The sequence below is a fragment of the Ranitomeya variabilis genome, chromosome 1 (assembly GCF_051348905.1).
Source record: "Ranitomeya variabilis isolate aRanVar5 chromosome 1, aRanVar5.hap1, whole genome shotgun sequence".
NCBI lineage: Eukaryota > Metazoa > Chordata > Amphibia > Anura > Dendrobatidae > Ranitomeya > Ranitomeya variabilis.
In genome coordinates, this window is record NC_135232.1 from 504,583,460 (window position 1) to 504,603,768 (window position 20,309).

General features: G+C 44.8%; 1 protein-coding gene across 1 annotated transcript in view; it reads left to right on the forward strand.

The window, feature by feature from the left end:
* SUGP2 (SURP and G-patch domain containing 2) overlaps window positions 1-20,309 on the forward strand; it is a 95,826-nt gene that overhangs the window by 30,834 nt on the left and 44,683 nt on the right. Inside the window, exons 2-4 of the mRNA XM_077252629.1 lie at window positions 10,666-10,790; window positions 12,820-14,052; window positions 14,617-14,713. Of these exons, the coding sequence (XP_077108744.1) occupies window positions 10,676-10,790; window positions 12,820-14,052; window positions 14,617-14,713 (1,445 nt within the window). The 5' untranslated portion in view covers window positions 10,666-10,675. The remainder of the gene's footprint in view (window positions 1-10,665; window positions 10,791-12,819; window positions 14,053-14,616; window positions 14,714-20,309) is intronic.

The following is a 20,309-nucleotide window of genomic DNA, read 5'->3' on the forward strand; positions in this document are numbered from 1 at the left end:
AGAGAAAATAGAATTATTCTTACCGTTAATTCGGTTTCTAGGAGCCTTCCACGACAGCATTAATTCCCTCCCGATGTTCTTGGATATTTTTTTCTGAGAACCTAAAGGTAACCGGTGCTATGGGTTCAGTTGTAAGTCACTGGTTAATGGGAGGTGGGAGGGGTTTTTAACCTCTTGTGCTTCCTGTCCCCCATTAGGGTATGGAGACAACTTCCTGGTGGCTGTCGTGGAAGGCTCCTAGAAACCGAATTAACGGTAAGAATAATTCTATTTTTGTGCTTTGCAATGTTTTTTGACACAGAGCATGTCACTTCTTTCAGCATTTTTGCAGCGTCTTTCACCCGTTGACTTGAATGGATTGTGAAAAAACGCTGCAAATACGCAGGTTGACTTTTTTTGCAGCATATTTGATGCAGAAAAGTCAAGGACAGCCGGATGTGACCTCACACTTGGCTCCACTACATTTTGATGGCAGGCTGCATCATGTGTCCATGCAGCCTGTCAACCAGCAGAGCGACCCGAACCCCATTCACTTGAATGTGGGGCCTGACAATGCAGTGTTTGACATGCGGTCATATGCATGAAAGTGCAGCAAACACTGCTTCTGTTTGGACTGGAAATCATCCCCGCCGGTCAGAGAGCTGCTGTTCCCACGCTGTCGGAATTGATGTCACCTTTCAGTTGATGTGAACACTACCGCAGGTTTTTTTACCTCTGGGGGCATTCAGCTTTATTAGCAAGCAGAAAAAGACCTAAGTTAGCCCCAAGAACGCATGAAAAAAAAACCGCACCAAAACCGCACTAAAACATGCGTTTTTGCCGCAGCTTCTTTCCTGCCAAGAAATACGGTTTTGCTGCAGAAAAAAAGGTGCAAAAACGCCCAGTGTGAACATACCCTAAATCTGGTATAGCTGTATTTGCACAGACTGCACCGTTTCTGTGTAAATCTCTGAAAAGCGTGATTCGGATGGAACTCCCTGTGGGAAATTCCCTGTAATGAGGCACTGTGGACGCTGTCTGGCCTATGATCCAGCGGTGTCAGTCTTTTTAGGCGTGCATAAAAACGCGGTCCACCACTGTTTTGTGCACTTAAAAAAAAAAAATATATATGTATCTGGATAGAGGCCAAACAGTCCAGAGTAACTCTGGTGCCTCATTATAGTGAACTAGATGGTGGCCCGATTCTAACGCATCGGGTATTCTAGCATATGTATGTATGTAGCAGCCACGCAGTATATAGCACTGGCCACGCAGTATATAGCACTGTGGGCACCATATCTCTGTTTTAAAAAATAGTTATATACTCACCCGCCGGTGTCCAGCGAAGCTGTCATGGTGCGCTCGCTGCTGCCGCCAGCTTCTCGCGAGACCGCTAAGTCTTCTGGGTAATTTCGCAATGCATCTCTGGGAACGGAAGCTGGCGGCAGCCGCGCGCGTATCGGCGGACGACGGAAGGTGAGAATAGCAGGGTTTTTTTTATTTTTAACATTAGATCTTTTTACTATTGATGCTGCATAGGCAGCATCAATAGTAAAAAGTTGGTCACACAGGGTTAATAGCAGCGTTAACGGAGTGCGTTACCCGCGGCATAACGCGTTCCGTTAACGCTGCCATTAACCCTGTGTCAGCGCTGACTGGAGGGGAGTATGGAGTGGGCGCCGGGCACTGAATGGACGGAAGTAGGGAGGGACTAATTCTCGGCCGGACTGTGCCTGTCGCTGATTGGTCGTGGCCTGGCGGCCGCGACCAATCGGTGACGCGAGATTTCCGGGACGGACAGACAGACAGACAGACGGGAGTACCCCTTAGAAAAATATATAGTAGATGGATCCCTCGGGGGTCCATCTGAATCGCATCACTCAAAGATTTAGATGGAAACCCCAAAGTAAGTGTTCATCGTAGAGCGCCAGATAAATGTGATGCCAAACGTTATGTAAATGTTCCCCATAAAAGCTTCAACTCGATCTACAATAAAAGTCCCCTACCGGTCTGTCATCTGTCAATGGAAAAATAGGGGGCTTCCATGTTACTCATAGCACAAAGGCTCTGGAAAAGTGAAATGGTCTCTCACAAATCCCGCCCACCCAAAAAGAAACTCAGCAAGTTCTCCACTCCCAAATCCAAATGCCCCCCCCCCCTTCTGAGCCCCAATGTGCCTAAACCACATTTAGTGACCACATGTTTGGCATTTCTGTAGTGGTGAGAGCCTGCCTAATTTATGGGTGCATGTCTGCAGAAGCATGAGCTGGGCATAACGTATGAGCACTACAACGGCAGTTTTCAATCCTCACTCTAACATTCATTGCTGCATTTTTGGAAAACACCCATGGAGTCAAAATTGTCATTACACCTATAGATAAATTTCCAAATGGGTGTGATTTCCAAAATAAGGTCACCAGAGGGGGGATTCTGCTTTTCTAGCTCTTTTTATTATTTATATAGCACCATTGATTCCATGGTGCTGTACATGAGGAGGGGTTACATACAAATTACAGATATCACTTACCGTAACCAAACTAACATTTACAGACTGATACAGAGGGGCGAGGACCCTGCCCTTGAGGGCTTACGTTCTACAGGATGGTGGGGAAGGAGACAATAGGTTGAGGGTTGCAGGAGCTCAGGTGTTGGTTAGGCGGTAGCTTCAGTAGTGGTGAGGAGGCAGTTGGGTCAGTGCAGAGGCTGTAGGCTTTCCTGAAGAGGTGGGTTTTCAGGTTCCATCTGAAGGATCCGAATGTGGTTGATAGTCGAACGTATTGGGGCAAAGAATTCCAGAGGATGGGGGATATTCGGGAGAAGTCTTGGAGGCGGTTGGGTGAGGAGCGAATTAGTGTGGAGGAGAGAAGGAGGTCTTAAGAGGACCTGAGATTACGTGAGGGAAGATATTGGGAGATTAGTTCAGACATATATGGAAGAGACAGGTTATGGATGGCTTTGTAGGTCAGTAGTAGTAATTTGAACTGGATACGCTGAGGGAATGGGAGCCAGAGAAAAGTTTTGCAGAGGGGGAAACGGAGGAGTAGAGAGGAGAGAGATGAATTAGTCGGGCAGCAGAGTTAAGGTTGGACAGGAGAGGTGCAAGGGTGTTAGCAGGGAGGCCACAGAAAAGGATGTTGCAGTAGTCAAGGTGGGAGATGAGGGCATGCACAAGCATTTCAGTTGATTGATGGTTGAGGAAAGGACGGATTCTGGAGATATTTTTGAGCTGGAGGCGACAGGAGGTGGAAAGAGCTTGGATGTGCGGTTTTAAGGACAGGACAGAGTCAAAGGTTACTCCGAGGCAGCGGACTTCCGTACGGGGGAAAGCGTGATGTCGTTAATTGCGATAATGGGTCAGGTAAGGAAGATCTGTGAGATGGAGGAAAGATGATGAGTTCAGATTTGTCCACATTGAGTTTGAGGAAGCGAGAGGAGAATGAGGGTATGGCTGATAGACACTCTGGGATTCTGGACAGTAGAGAGGTGGTGTCTGGGCCAGAAAGGTAGATCAGAGTGTCACCAGCATAAAGGTGGTACTGGAATCCATGAGACTTTGAGTTGTCTTAGGAGCTCTGTATATGGAGTCCGCAAACTATCCTAGGAAAATCTGCACTCCAGGAGGCAAATGGCTCTCCGTTCTTCCCGAGTCTTGCCATATGGCCAAGTAATACTGTACAGCCATACTGAGGGCATTTCTACATTCAGCAGAAATTGTGGGACATATTTTGTTAAGTTTTACCCATTTCTGAGTGTAAAAACAAAATGTTGGTGGTTAAAATTTATTTTCTCTCTTCACTTCCCAATGGTTTAAAATTTTGAGACCCACCTGTGGTGTTAGTGTGATCATTGCACCCCTAGGTGAATTCTTTGAGATGTGTAGTTTGTAAGATGTCTTTTATGGGGGTTCTGCTGTTCTGGCACCTCATGAGCTTTGCCAATGTGAAATGGCACCATCAAACCAGTCAAGCAAAATCTGCACTGTAATGTGGCTCTTCTTCCCTTTTGAGCTTTGCACTGTGCTCAAATGTAGTTTTTGACCACATATGGGGTACTCTGGAAAAATTGCACAGCAAGTTTTGAGATTCATCATGTTCTGTTACCCTTGTGAAAATATAATATTTTGGGCTAAAATAGCATTATGGGATAAGTTCCTGAGGGCACATGTAGCCAGCCTGAGTACATGTGGTGGTTGCGTGGTTGCTAGGGAATCCCCACATGTAATCAAGCTGTCTAGTAGCTGCAAATCATCCAGCTGCCGCAAGGAAAACTAAATCTCCGAGCAGTCATAAATACTCAGACCACCCGAGCGTGCTCGGGAAAACCCGAGCGTGCTCGGGAAAACCCGAGCAACGAGTATACTCGCTCATCACTATTTCTGACGCATACATCCGCATGTGTCTTCATTTCCTAGCTTTAACTTTGTAGACGAGACGCATTGCATGCGTTAGCCTGTGTTTGCTTAATCATGTGTTTTTTCGCATTGTGCGGCGGGGCACGGCTAACGCAACATGATGCAATTTTGGAGGCGGCAAATTTCCGTCAAATATGCGCAGGCATGCGCATGCAGATGAGTGCGTTAAAAAACGCATTACTGTCTATGGGAACGCATGCGTTCGATGCGTACTTCGTACTGCGCATGTCCAGGAACTGATTTAGATACGCCCATTGAGACACACCCTCCTGGAAAGATGAAACGCATGCGCATAAGCGCAAACGCTGCATTTTTTTCGCCGTCATGCGTAACCTGATGCGGATAAAAAACGCTGCGTTATCATATGTTTGCAGGCGGTTTTGTATGCGTTTGCTACTGCAAACGATACCCTGCGGACTCGACCGCAAATGTGAAACCAGCCTTTCCCTGACTTACGACTTCGTCTTTACAGCACTGGTCACTACTGAGCATGTACATAAAGTGCAGCACAGATTTATCTTCACTAAAAGCCGACATCCTTACATCAGGAACAGAACAGACATTTATAGGACATGTTAAACAGTCTTGAAACAATATCTAGCAAAATCGTCAAATGCAGAATTTGATACACACTACCACTACAATGAAGTGTAGAAAAAACGAAAAAAGCAAATGTTCATGTAATAAATTTTATTAAATATATACTCGAGTATAAGCCGAGATTTTCAGCCCACTTTTTGGGGCTGAAAGTGACCCTCTCGGCTTATACTCGAGTCATTGGCAGCGGGGGGGGTTGGCGGGGGAGGGGGAGCGGCGCGGTGACATACTCACCTGTTCCTAGCTCGGTCCCTGCATGTCCGATGGTCTCTGGGAGCCGGCGGTATCTTCCTGTGTTCAGCGGTCACGTGAACACATCACGTGACCGCTGAACACAGGAAGATGCCGCCGGCTCCCGGAGACCATCTGACAGTGAGACGCTGCCAGGGACCGTCCGTGAGCAGGTGAGTATATCGGGGGAGGTGAGCAGTGGGCGATAGTCACCTTCCTCGTTCCATCGCTGCGCGCCGCTCTCTCTTCCATCCTCTGTACCGTTCAGGTCAGAGGGCGCGATGACGCGATTAGTGTGCGCGCCGCCCTCTGCCTGAACAGTCAGTGCGGAGGATGGAAGACAGAGCAGCGCCTGGAACGAGGAAGGTGACTATCGCAAGTGCCGGGGCCGGAGCGAAGAGAGGTGAGTATGTGATTTTTTTTTTTTTTTTAATTATTATTTTAATCGCAGCAACAGCATATGGGGCCACAATGTTTGGAGCTTCTATGGGGCCACAATGTTTGGAGCTTCTATGGGGCCACAATGTTTGGAGCTTCTATGGGGCCACAATGTTTGGAGCTTCTATGGGGCCACAATGTTTGGAGCTTCTATGGGGCCACAATGTTTGGAGCTTCTATGGGGCCACAATGTTTGGGGCATCTATGGGGCCACAATGTATGGGGCATCTATGGGGCCACAATGTATGGGGCATAATGTGTGGATCATCTTATGGGGCCATCAACCTTTATGCAGCATTGTATGGGGCAAATGTTTCTATAGAGCATCTTATGGGGCCATTATTAACCTTTGTGCAGCATTATATGGGGCGTATTTTGTATGGAGCATCTTATGGGGCCCATCATGAACTGTATGGAGCATTATATGGGGCTCCAGATTCAATATGGATAGTTAAAAACACTTAACCTACTGATGTCTCAATTAATTTTACTTTTATTGGTATCTATTTTTATTTTTGACATTTACCGGTAGCTGCTGCATTTTCCACCCTAGGCTTATACTCGAGTCAATACGTTTTCCCAGTTTTTTGTGGCAAAATTAGGGGGGTCGGCTTATACTCGGGTCGGCTTATACTCGAGTATATACGGTACCTTAAAATAATATAATAAAATATAAAGCAAGCTACTAGAGCCACACAAAAAGAACACACTACGGAGAAAACCTATGGACAGTGTCCACGAAAATATAAATGTCGCAATGATGATTAAGGATTTTGCCCAAAAATGCATAAGAGCACACTATGAAGCACCCATACATAAATAAATAATGGTAATATGAACTCTATGTGAGAGATGCTACAAAAATGCTGACAAAAGTGCCTAGTGCAAAGTGCAAACAAGAAAATGCATATACCTACATATTGGACACGTAGTTCACCCAAAGGGTTACTGAGGGTCATATGTATACAAATAAACTATATATCCAGCCTGACAAAGCAGATCTATGTACATTGTATAGTAACACATGTAATTCCTCCAAAGGGTTACTGAGGGTCATATATATACAAATAAAAGTATATCAAGCCTGACAAAGCAGATCTATGAACATTCAGAGTTTGTATAATACAGCCCCCTCCTATATGAAAGTGCTAGATATGCTGTGTAGAAATATATGCAATACATGTGTTAAAAAGTAGTATGAAGGTAATATAAATGTAATATAAATTAGCACCTTCCTGCATAAAGTGCTTAATGTGCTGTGCAAAAAAAATACGGTACATTTGTGTCAATAAAGAGTATATGTAAAACTGTGGTCTGCAAGAACCGGTCTAAAGTTTCAGCACAAATGTGTTGCATATAGCAAAGACCGCAGACATGACCACTGAATAAAAGGTTAGGGCAATCCTAATCATACCTGGATGATAAATGTAACAGGTCTCCGAGGCATGTGTGTTCCCACCCCGACAGCCCCGTTTTGCTAAATGCTTCCTCTATGGGGGCGTCCCCATATTACCTTCATACTACTTTTTAACACATGTATTGCATATATTTCTACACAGCATATCTAGCACTTTCATATAGGAGGGGGCTGTATTATACAAAGTCTGAATGTTCATAGATCTGCTTTGTCAGGCTTGATATACTTTTATTTGTATATATATATGACCCTCAGTAACCCTTTGGAGGATTTACATGTGTTGCTATACAATGTACATAGATCTGCTTTGTCAGGCTGAATATATAGTTTATTTGTGTACACTTTTGACCCTCAGTAACCCTTTGGGTGAACTACATGTGTCCAATATGTACCGTATATACTCGAGTATAAGCCGAGATTTTCAGCCCACTTTTTTGGGCTGAAGGTGACCCTCTCGGCTTATACTCGAGTCATTGGCAGCGGGGGGGTTGGCGGGGGAGGGGGAGCGGCGCGGTGACATACTCACCTGTTCCTAGCTCGGTCCCTGCATGTTCGATGGTTTCTGGGAGCCGGCGGTATCTTCCTGTGTTCAGCGGTCACGTGAACACATCACGTGACCGCTGAACACAGGAAGATGCCGCCGGCTCCCGGAGACCATCTGACAGTGAGACGCTGCCAGGGACCGTCCGTGAGCAGGTGAGTATATCGGGGGAGGTGAGCAGTGCGCGATAGTCACCTTCCTCGTTCCATCGCTGCGCGCCGCTCTCTCTTCCATCCTCTGCACCGTTCAGGTCAGAGGGCGCGATGACGCGATTAGTGTGCGCGCCGCCCTCTGCCTGAACAGTCAGTGCGGAGGATGGAAGACAGAGCAGCGCCTGGAACGAGGAAGGTGACTATCGCAAGTGCCGGGGCCGGAGCGAAGAGAGGTGAGTATGTGATTTTTTTTTTATTATTATTATTATTTTAATCGCAGCAACAGCATATGGGGCCACAATGTTTGGAGCTTCTATGGGGCCACAATGTTTGGAGCTTCTATGGGGCCACAATGTTTGGAGCTTCTATGGGGCCACAATGTTTGGAGCTTCTATGGGGCCACAATGTGTGGAGCATCTATGGGGCCACAATGTGTGGAGCATCTATGGGGCCACAATGTGTGGAGCATCTATGGGGCCACAATGTGTGGAGCATCTATGGGGCCACAATGTGTGGAGCATCTATGGGGCCACAATGTGTGGAGCATCTATGGGGCCACAATGTGTGGAGCATCTATGGGGCCACAATGTGTGGAGCATCTGTGGGGCCACAATGTGTGGAGCATCTGTGGGGCCACAATGTGTGGAGCATCTGTGGGGCCACAATGTGTGGAGCATCTGTGGGGCCACAATGTGTGGAGCATCTGTGGGGCCACAATGTGTGGTGCATCTATGGGGCCACAATGTGTGGAGCATAATGTGTGGATCATCTTATGGGGCCATCAACCTTTATGCAGCATTGTATGGGGCAAATGTTTCTATAGAGCTTCTTATGGGGCCTTTATTAACCTTTGTGCAGCATTATATGGGGCGTATTTTGTATGGAGCATCTTATGGGGCCCATCATGAACAGTATGGAGCATTATATGGGGCTCCTGATTCAATATGGATAGTCAAAAACACATAACCTACTGATGTCTCAATTAATTTTACTTTTATTGGTATCTATTTTTATTTTTGACATTTACCGGTAGCTGCTGCATTTTCCACCCTAGGCTTATACTCGAGTCAATAAGTTTTCCCAGTTTTTTGTGTCAAAATTAGGGGGGTCGGCTTATACTCGGGTCGGCTTATACTCGAGTATATACGGTAGGTATATGCATTTTCTTGTTTGCACTTTGCACTAGGCACTTTTGTCAGCATTTTTATAGCATCTCTCACATAGAGTTCATATTACCATTATTTATTTATTCATTTATGTATGAGTGCTTCATAGTGTGCTCTTAGGCTACGTTCACATTTGCGGTGTGCGCCGCAGCGTCGCCGCCGCAACGCACAGCGCAAATGTGAACACATGCACAACGCTGCTTTTTGCGCCGCATGCGTCCTTTTTTCCATTGATTTTGGACGCAGCAAAAATGCAACTTGCTGCGTCCTCTGCGCCCCGACGCGGGCGCCGCAGGGACGCATGCGGCGCAAAAAGCAAGTGCACCGCATGTCCATGCGCCCCCATGTTAAATATAGGGGCGCATGACGCATGCGGCGCCGCTGCGGCGCCCGCCGCGAATGTGAACGTAGCCTTATGCATTTTTGGGCAAAATCCTTAATCATCATTGCGACATTTATATTTTCTTGGACAATGTCCATAGGTTTTCTCCGTAGTGTGTTCTTCTTTTTGTGTGGCTTGCTTTACATTTTATTATATTATTTTAAGGTATATATTTAATAAAATTTATTATATGAACATTTGCTTTTTTCGTTTTTTCTACATTTATAGGACATGTCATCACTTTCCCAAATCATTATGAAAACATTTACAGCACACCCTGCATTGTACTACTGTACCCAATTTATTCTATTTTATATATTTTAGGACCATTTTATACCAACTCCACAGCCCTACTGAGGGGTCTAGTTTCCAAAATGGGGTCACTTTTGGGAGATTCCCACACATCTGGGGTTCTCGAAATGGGACATGGCATCCGCTAATTATTCCAGCAAATTTTGCTTTAAAAAAGCAAAAAGGCACTCCTTCCGTGCTGTCATGCCCCCCATACATGCTCAGGAGAATTGCACGACAAATTTTGTGGTCCATTTTTTTCCTGTTACCCTTATGAAAATAAAAAATTGGGTCTAAAGTACTTTTACATTTTTCAAAAAAAAAAAAAAGTTTTTCTGTTTTTTTTTTCCTTCCACACTCTCTAAAAATCCATGTGAAGCACCTGAAGGGTTAATAACTTCTTGAATGTGGTTTTGAGCACCTTGAGGGGTGCAGTTTTTAGAATGGTGTCACTCTCAGGTATTTTCTGTCATATAGACCCCTCAAAGTGACTTCAAATGTAATATGGTCCCTTTGAAAAAAAATAAATAAATATAAATTGTAAATTTGGCTTAAAAAAGAGAAATCACTGGTTGACTTTTAACCCTTGTAACTTCCTAACACAAAAAGTTTCAAATTGTGGTGATGTAAAGTAGACATGTGGGAAATGTTAACTATTTTGTGTGATATAACTCTGATTTAAGGGCACAAAAATTAAGTTTGGAAATTGCTAAGTTTTCTCCAAATTTCCACTTTTTCCGCAAATAAACACAAGTCATATAGAAGAAACTTTACCACTATCATGAAGTACAATATGTCATGAAAAAACAGTCTCAGAAGCAGTGGGATCCATTAAAGCATTCCAGAGTTATAACCTCAAAGTGACAGTGGTCAGAATTGTAAAATTTGGCCTGGTCATGAAGGTGAAAACAGGCTTGGGGGTGAAGAGGTTTAAAACATGCAAATCAGCTAAGTATTGTGCTTTCTCTTCAGTATCACTATTTTGCTGAACAATGCGTGAGTAGTATAAATATTCCAAGATCAATAACTATTTTTTTTTTTTTTTTTTTTTGTCTTGCAGATTTAAAATCATGGCGGGCCAAAGGATGACCCGTGAAACTTTTGATGCAGTAGTACATGAGAGAATGAAAAGATACCGTGTAAGCATGGACCAAGCCATGACAGATACTCTTCGGGAGTTGGAGAGTGAGTAATTTTAACTGTAATGGTATTTGCTAAATATTTCCTTATTTGACATTGTGACGCTATTGTGTGATTATAGGTGAAAAAATGCTTGGATCAGCATGTTAAATTGACTGCATCTAAAAACTCTCATGGTTTAATAACCATGCGGTCATGAAGTGAAACGGTTTACTGTGGTGTGCAATCTTTGGCAATGAAAATGCTTTTGGCTGCAGACAGTTTAAAATCTATTTCACTCCACTATTTTTGGATTTTCCAGTACACTATATGGTAAAATCAATGGGGTCATTCAAAAGTACAACTCATCCCATAAAAAAAACAAGCCCTCATACGGCCATATTGACTGAAAATAAAAAAAGTTATGGCTCTGGGAAGAAGGGGAGGAAAAATTGGGGACTGGGCACTGTAGTCTAGTTGGACAGGTGGGACCCTTGCAGTTTCTACCTGTTCACTAGGCCTGTTTCACACGTCAGTGGCTCCGGTACGTGTGGTGACAGTTTTCTCACGTACCGGAGACACTGACTCACGTAGACACATTAAAATAAATGTGTGTCTGCACATGTCAGTGTGTTTTCACGTACCGTGTCCGTTTGAAAAACACGGAGACATGTCAGTGTTCGTGGGAGCGCACGGATCACACGGACCCATTAAAGTCAATGGGTCCGTGTAAACACGTACCGCACACGGATGCTGTCCGTGTGCCGACTGAGTACCACACGGACAGTGCAGGAGACAGCGCTACAGTAAGCGCTGTCCCCCCAGCTTGTGGTGCTGAAGCCGCCATTCATTCCTTCTCTCCAGCAGTGTTCGCTGGAGAGAAGGAATGGAATAAAACATTGATTTTATTATTTTTGTGTTTAAAATAAAGATCCTTGTCACCTGCCGCCTCCCACCCCCTATGCGCCCGCCCGTTGGCATTAAAATACTCACCCAGCTCCCTCGATGCTTCCTCTCAGCGCCGCAGCTTGTCCTGTATGAGCGGTCACGTGGTACCGCTCATTACAGTGATGAATATGCGGCTCCACCCCTATGGGTGTACCACGTGACCGCTCATACAGGACAAGCTGCGGCGCTGAGAGGGAGCTGGGTGAGTGTTTTAATACCAGCGGGCGAGCGCATAGGGGGTGGGAGGCGGCAGGTGACAAGGATCTTTATTTTAAACACAAAAATAATTAAAAAAAACATTGATTTTTCATTCCTTCTCTAGCGAACACTGCTGGAGAGAAGGAATGAATGGCGGCTTCAGCACCACATGCTGGGGGGACAACGCTTACTGTAGCACTGTCTCCTGCACGGTCTGTGTGGTACTCAGGCGGCACAAGGCTGCCGCATGTGTGCCACACTGATGTGCCACGTGAGCACACGGATAACTCCGGTACCTATTTATTTTTTTTATTTTTTTTCCGGTACCGGAATTATCTGGACGTGTGAGACTGGCCTTAGATTGACAGGTCTCAGCCTTTTTAGGCATATAGACAGAGACCTGTCACCCCAAGTTAGCAGGTGAGGTGAAGCCACCAGGGACTTGTCCAACTTTTCTACAGCTGTTATTAAAGTACGGTATGTTTCTCTGAAACACTGTAGCCAAACATACATGGCTGAGGTCATACAGCCGCTGTCTAATAAATGCTGCCCATTCCACAGGCAATATGAAACAACTGCCCGGTTCATGTTAGCCATCTGTCTATCAAGCTGAGAAATTGAGTGTTTTTAACAGATTCTTCTGTAAAGTTCAATGTTTTTGAGGAAAAAAGTCTCAGAATCACTTCAGTAATTAGAAGTGTTAAAAAATTATACCCATACAGTGTCTACAGAGCTGCTATTTAGCCTGTTTAAGCAGAATGATAAATAGTGATGGGGACTGAACAATAACTAATATGATTCTGTCCCTGTTTTCACAATGAGTACTCAATGTTTAGCTACTTTATACCTAAACATATATCCTTTTTATTCTGATGTTCACATCTTTACTCGCACATGTTGGCTGTGGTATTTAGTACTATTGTAAATTCATGATCTTTGCTTTAATTAGGCCCATCTACAGCAAGAAGATCAATGAATGACATTGATGCTGGTTACAGAGAAAATCAAAGATATTCCTTGCGTGATCTTCCTCACAGTTCTGTAGATAGAAACTGGGATATGGCGATGAGAAGAGAGAGTTTTTCAGACCTGCCTCATCATGATATGGATAGGGACCCTTCTGGTGGAAGAAACTTGAAAATTTTGGACAGATGTGTAGAACCAGTTGGAAAGGAGCGGTTATATCGAGAAGATCCAAATGTTGCAAATCGCCGTATCAGTGAATTCGAAGACTTAAGATCATTGAACAGAGGAGAATTCTTGCCTAGAAGTTGGGAAGTTGACCACCCTCTTCATGGGTCTGAAATCCTTAGGGATGTTCATCCATCTCAGAGTGGGGATGTTTTCCAGACACTAGGCCCTGTGAAACTGATGTCCATAAAGTGCGGAGACAAGCAAGGCCCTGTAACACAGCAGGCCCAGAGGTTAGATACTAAAGGTAGTGATTTTCGCAAAAAAAATGAAGAATTTAACTTGCGCATTGTGAAATGGGCTAAATTTTCTTCTAAGGATGATGATGTGGAGACTGTGAGATATCACAAGCATCTGTTCAAAGTGAAGAGTGAAGCATGTAAGATGATGGTGGATTGTTTTAAAGGCCAAATGATGACATACTACAGAGAGATGTGCTTTACTCATGTACGTTCTTTAAATCATACTGCCTTGAAGAGTCCCAAAATTGACAATGAATTGTTGGATTTGTTGATGGCAACAAGAACTGTGTCAACCAAGAATGATTTTTTTGAAGTGATCAAACCATTTGACAAGGATATGATGAATATCCAGAACCGTTTGATAAAATGTGCAACACCTTTGCTGCTTGCCTCTAATATATTTGAACTGAAGTATTCTTTAGATACAGACCCAAGATTACATAGAGCCTTGGAGAATATTGTATCAATGTGCCGGAAGTCTATCGTTCTCATAGGTCAGACATTTGCGTTGATTTCCACTGCCAGACAGAATAATGTCCTTGAAGTGCTTGGTGTCCATGAATCAAGTCTGTGTCCTGCAGATTATCCAAATTTCAAGAATTTTTTTCTTTTTGGAAGTGATTTCATTTTACAATTGAAAAATTGGCTAAAAAACAAAGCCAATAAATTAACCTTAAAATCCACAACTAAGCCAGATGTTAACACTGTAAAGGTTGTAAAAACAGAAGAAGTAAAGACATCAAGTGCAGGTTAGTACTTCAATAATTCTGCAATAGTAAATATATATGGATTGTCTGAAATTGCAGGCTTTTTCCCAACTCTAAAAGAAAAAAAAAAATAATAATAATAAAAAAAAAAATCTTGCATGCACATCTTTCACCATATTTTTATTATTTTTTTTTTTTTTTTTTTACAAATTGAGACCTTTATTTTTATAAAGGCACAATTCTCCATTCCTACAATCATGTATTTCTCTATATTCAGACTTGCACTTGTTTGTTTTTTTTGTTTATATTGTTCCAAAGCAGTCATAAGAGGGGGAAAAAACCAGCTATAGTTTTTTTTTTTTTTTGTTTTTTTTTTATTTGGCTGCTATGCGTATATCTGTGTGCCTACATGGTTACAGACTATAAAGTCTAGTATAAAGTTTGATACTGCATGACTAGTTGAGCAATAAGTAGCAGTAGAAATTGTTTTATAATATTTGGAAAAATACCTGTTAACGTGTGTGAGTGGTATGATGAAAGCTGTCTTATTTTCAACTTATGAGTTCTTAGAAGTGCCTAAAATTTTCTCCTTTATATTAAAAAAAGGGAAAGCTGCTGATCCGAAAGTTATTGCTTCTATTGATAAACTTCTAGAAAATGCAAAGAAAGCAAACCAGGCTGATAAAGAAAAGTCTCCATTTTGGTAAGGACTTACAATATCACATACAGATTTTTCCATACAAAGCAAAACTATATGAAGTCAGTGGGTTGATGGCATATCACTATGACATGCTGCTTTTTTATTGGGATTTAGCATAATTCAGTCCTGCAAAGCACTAGTGAACTGTTGGACAGAGGAACAGCAGCACAGCTTCATTTAAAGGGTTTTTGCTATCCTATCTGCAAATGGCATGATGTAGTGGTGGATACCTTGATTCCAGCCGGGGTTTTGGAGTCAGTGTCTGTGTCTCTCTTTGGTGGAGTAGGTATAAAATGGACTGACTCCTAAAATATATAATACTGCATTGTACTACTATACCCAATTTATGTGCTGTAAATGTTTTCATAATTTTGGAAAGTTTTTATTTGTCCTATAAATGTCTGTTCAGTTCCTGATCTAAGGATCTGGGCTTTTAGGTGAGATGAATCTGTGCTGCACTTTATGTACATGCTCAGTAGTGAGGCAGTGCTGTGGTGTCGGAGTGGGAGGTTTGGCTTACCGACTCCACAGCCCTGATTCCAGCAAATAAAATCACTGTCTACCTGTTGCACATATCTACCAGTTCTCTGAATATTGTGCTAAGTATATCCCCACCCACGCCACTGATTGGCATTGTTTTGCTTATACACAGAAATCTGTCAAGTGTTGGGGGCAGGGTTATACAGAGCTCAAGAATATGGGGGCCCAAATGAAGGAGCGGCAAGTAGTTCTCTAATAATAATTGCCTGATGCATCGCTGGAATCGGCTCATTATGCTGCTCTCGGATTTGGGATCAAAAACCTGGTGACATTTTCTTTAAGGGATGACAGCAATTCTGAGCAAAGCCTCTGTCTATAGTTATGGTTTAATAGTACCGTATTTTCTCTAGTCACCTTCCACGACGGCATATGGAGGTTGTCTCTTTGCCCTAATGGGGAACAGGAAACACAGAGGTTAAAAGGACCTCCCACCTCCCACTTGCCAGTGTCTTTCCTGTTCCCCATGGGACAGGGAGAGGTTTTCTTCATGTGCTATAGTGGCCGGTGGCTACGGTACCTTAATTGCAGGCGCTGCCTGTCTAGCCGGGCAGCAGATGGTCGCCTCTGGCCTCCTCCTTGTGCTGCTCCCGTTGTCCTGCTCGCAGGTCCTCGGGACCCCCTCCCGGCCTTCCCGCGCCCCCACGAGGGCAAAGCAGGCCTGGGTTCCCTGACCGGGCTCCTCCTGGAGCTGCCCGGCGTCGTCCTCCTCCATGCTGCCGGCTCAGCGTTCCGGAAGTGACGACGGCGGTTCGCGCACGTCACTTCCGGTTTCTTCATACACTCAGAAGCCGGTACTTCCGGGTTTCGCCGGCCGGCGTGTCGGACCGCATAGCTCCCTCACCTGGATCCTGGAGGGGGAGGGGGATTAATCGCTGGAGCAGGTGCTAGGACGGCGTCCATAAAAGCCTGCTGAACCACCACTGAGGTAAGGCTATCTCCTTCAGTATGGATGGTTCTTCATGCCCCGTATCTGCGGAGCCCAGCGCCACCCCTGCCTCTGTAAGTGTTGCAGGGATGGGATCCGGGAGGAGTGTAGCAGGGGTTTGAAGTCCTCACCCCTCTCTCCCTTATATATTTCAGGGAGAAAAACCTGCCCCTAAAGGTGCCTATAGGAAAAAGTGCCCTATCTGTTCCACTAAATGTCCTCCTAACTGGGACAAGAAACTCTGTCAGTCATGTACCGACAGAATAATAAGAGCTGAGCAGCCATCATTGCTGGATGAGATTCGCTCACTGGTGAAACAGGAGGTACAATCTTCTCTGGCAGCTTTTACACCTCCACCCCCTCCTCCATCTCCGCAACCACAACCTCATTCCCCGGCTAAGAGGAAGATTCAGGTTGTGGAATCCGACTCTGATTCGGACCTCTCTCATGCCTCATCTGTGGGCTGGGAGGATCCAAGATCACCTAAAGCTGAGGACCGCAGTCCATACAGGATCAGATGTTTGGTGGTCTTTCATCGGAGAAGAGAGTGGGCTTCCCAGTTCATCCCAATATTATCAGTATGATTAATCAGGAATGGGAACTACCTGAGAGGCGTCTCAGTACCCCCTCAGAAATGAAGCACAGATTTCTGCTTGAGGACGACCTTAAATTAGATATTCCCAAGGTCGATGTGCAGGTGGCTAGAGTCGCCAAGCGAACTGCACTCCCCTTTGAGGATTCTTCTCAATTGAAGGATCCCATGGATAGAAAAATTGAAAGTCTCCTCAGAAAATCATGGGAAACTTCTGCATCTGTCCTTAAGGCTAACGTCGCCTCCACCTGTGTGGCAAGAGCCCTCTCCTGCTGGCTCGAAAAATTAGAGAATCACGTATCTCAAGGTACCTCAAGAGGCGAGATATTGGATTCCCTACCCATTCTGCACAAAGCTACAGGGTATTTGGCGGATGCTTCTCTGGAATCTGTAAGAGTCGCCGCCAGATCCCTGGTACTTTCCAACTCTGCCAGAAGAGCCCTCTGGCTTAAACTATGGAGTGGGGATATTACCTCTAAATCTAAACTCTGCACCTTTAAAGGAGACTACGTCTTTGGTCCTTCTCGATATTCTCGATAAAGCCACCGACAAAAAGAAAGCGCTCCCCGAGCAAAAACAGCCTAGGAAACGTTTTTTTTTTTTTTCGTGGCCCACAACCTCAGCCCTCTCAAGCAAGAGGCAAAGGAAAAACCGGCAGGTGGAGCTATGCAAAGGGTAGGGGAAAGAATATTTTTGTCCCGCAACAGCAGCAGCAACAACAGTCCCAGCAGGACAAACAATGACTCCGACCCGGTGGGGGGAAGACTCTCAAGATATGTGGATCAGTGGGAGGATATCACTAGCTCCCACTGGGTTCTCAATATCATCAAGGAGGGCCTGTTAATAGAGTTAATTTCTCCCCCACCTCAGGGTCTAAAAGTCACTTCCCTTCCATCATCAAGGGATCGCAGCCTATTGTCTTTAGGTCTCAGAGACCTGATCAAATCAAATGTAATTTCCCCAGTCCCACAATCAGAGTGGGGAAAAGGTCACTATTCCCGACTCTTCCTGGTCCCCAAACCTTCGGGAGACGTCCGGATTATTATAAACTTAAAGGGTCTGAACCAGCACGTGAAGTATCGCAAATTCAAGATGGAGTCCATAAATCTGCGATTCCTCTGATAGAACATCACTCTTTTATGGCTACCATCGATCTCAAGGATGCGTATTTCCACATCCCTATTCACCCGAGACACAAGAAATATCTCAGGTTTGCGATACAGGGGAGTCATCGGGTGGAGCACTATCAGTTTGGAGTCCTTCCCTTCGGCATTTCATCAGCACCGAGGGTGTTCTCCAAGGTGATGGCAGAAGTAGTGTCATTCATCCGAAAACAAGGTGTCTGTATAGTGCCCTATCTGGACGATCTTCTGATAGTAGCTTCCACCGAGACAACCCTGATATCCCATGTGTCTACCACCCTAGACGTTCTGAGATCCCTAGGTTGGATTCCAAACCTACAAAAATCTCAGCTTCAACCTGCAAAAACCAGGAGATTTCTAGGAGTAATGCTAGACTCAGCAAGACAAATGTCCTTCCTCCCGGACGATCACAGACTTCCCCTCCTAACAAAAATCAGGAAGTTCAAAGAAATGAGGTCCCCTACTCTGCGAGAGGGAATGTCGCTGTTGGGCTCCATGACAACCTGCATACAGTCGGTGGCTTGGGCTCAAGCTCACTCAAGGACTCTTCAAGCCCACATTCTAGACAACTGGGATGGTCGACCTGGCACTCTTACCAAGAGGATCCACACTCCGGGCAGAGTGAAAGCCTCTTTAACATGGTGGATGAAACCCAGGAACCTTCTGAAAGGAGTATCCTGGATTCAGTCCCCTCTAACCACCATCAAAACAGATGCCAGCAAGAGGGGCTGGGGAGCCATAGTAGACCATGTCCCCTATCAGGGCCAGTGGAGTCAATCGATTTCCGAAAAATCATCAAATTTCAGGGAGCTCAAAGCTGTGGAAGAGACCCTGCTAGCGGCAAGTCGTCAGATTTCAGGTCAACATGTACAGATATACTCAGACAACATGACCACGGTGGCCCATATCAGGCACCAGGGCAGTACAAGAACCCTCAGTCTAATAAAGATCTCCGCTCAAATCTTTTCTTGGGCCGAAAAGCACCTACTATCCCTGACAGCAATCCACCTCAAGGGAACTACAAATATTCAGGCAGACTACTTAAGCCGACAGGAAATCCATCCTGGCGAGTGGAGCCTGGATCCTCAAACATTCAACATGTTGGTACACAGATGGGGTCATCCAGACGTCGACCTCTTCGCCTCTCACCAGAACGCAAAGGTCGAAACCTTTTTTTCCTTGAACCCAAGAGGCAGTCCCAGGGGGTTGGATGCTCTAACCCAAGGTTGGCCGTTTCATCTAGCTTATGCTTTTCCGCCAATCCCAATCCTTGCCAAGGTTCTACGGAAGATACGCCTAGAAAGAACTCCAACTATCCTGATAGCTCCATTGTGGCCCAAAAGGAGTTGGTTCAACCTGATTATCCATCTACAAGTGGATGGACCAGTAATATTGCCGATAAAGCACGATCTTCTTTCTCAGGGTCCCATTCTCCACCCAGACCCTCAGAAGTGGAGCTTGGCGGCGTGGTTGCTGAAACCCAGGTTTTAAGAGCTAAAGGACTATCAATCCCGGTCATAGCTACGCTACAAAAATCAAGGAAACCTGTAACCAACGCCATCTACAATAAAATTTGGAAAAAGTTTTCTTCATTCTGTCTGCCTAACCTTCCAGACCCTCTCAAGCCTAATATACCTATCATATTGGACTTTTTACAAAAAGGCTTGGAAATAGGTCTCAGGCCTAGTACCCTCAAGGTACAAGTCTCGGCACTTAGCTCGGTCTTTGATCAAGATTTAGCGAGTCATCGCTGGATTAAAAGGTTTATGACATCAGCTACTAGAATGAATCCTAGAAAACAAATCATAGTTCCCCCATGGGATCTCAATGTAGTTCTCCAAGGTCTGACAGGTCCACCCTTTGAACCGCTATCCTCTTGTTCTCCACAAAACCTAGCTTATAAAGCCGTGTTCTTGGTAGCCATTACTTCAGCCAGAAGGATTGGTGAATTACAGGCCTTGTCTACAAGAGAACCTTATCTTCTAGTAAGAGATGATTCAATTGTGCTTCGTCTTGATCCATCCTTTCTTCTGAAGGTCATCTCTGACTTTCATCGTTCTCAAGAGATTTTTCTACCAACCTTTTGCCACAATCCAGCAAACCTGGAAGAAAGAAGATTCAACACCTTGGATGTCCGGCGCATCCTTCTACAGTACTTGGACCACACCCGCACGTTCAGAATTGATCATAACCTATTTGTCCATCTCTCAGGACAAAACAAGGGGAAAAAAGTAGCCAAAAGTACCATCGCTACATGGATCAAGAAAGCTATAACGGAAGCCTACCTCGCTCAAAATAAATTGCCTCCAGTAGGGGTCAAAGCCCATTCAACCAGATCTACATCGGTTTCCTGGGCAGAAAGAGCAGGCGCATCTCCGGAGCAGATTTGCAGGGCAGCAA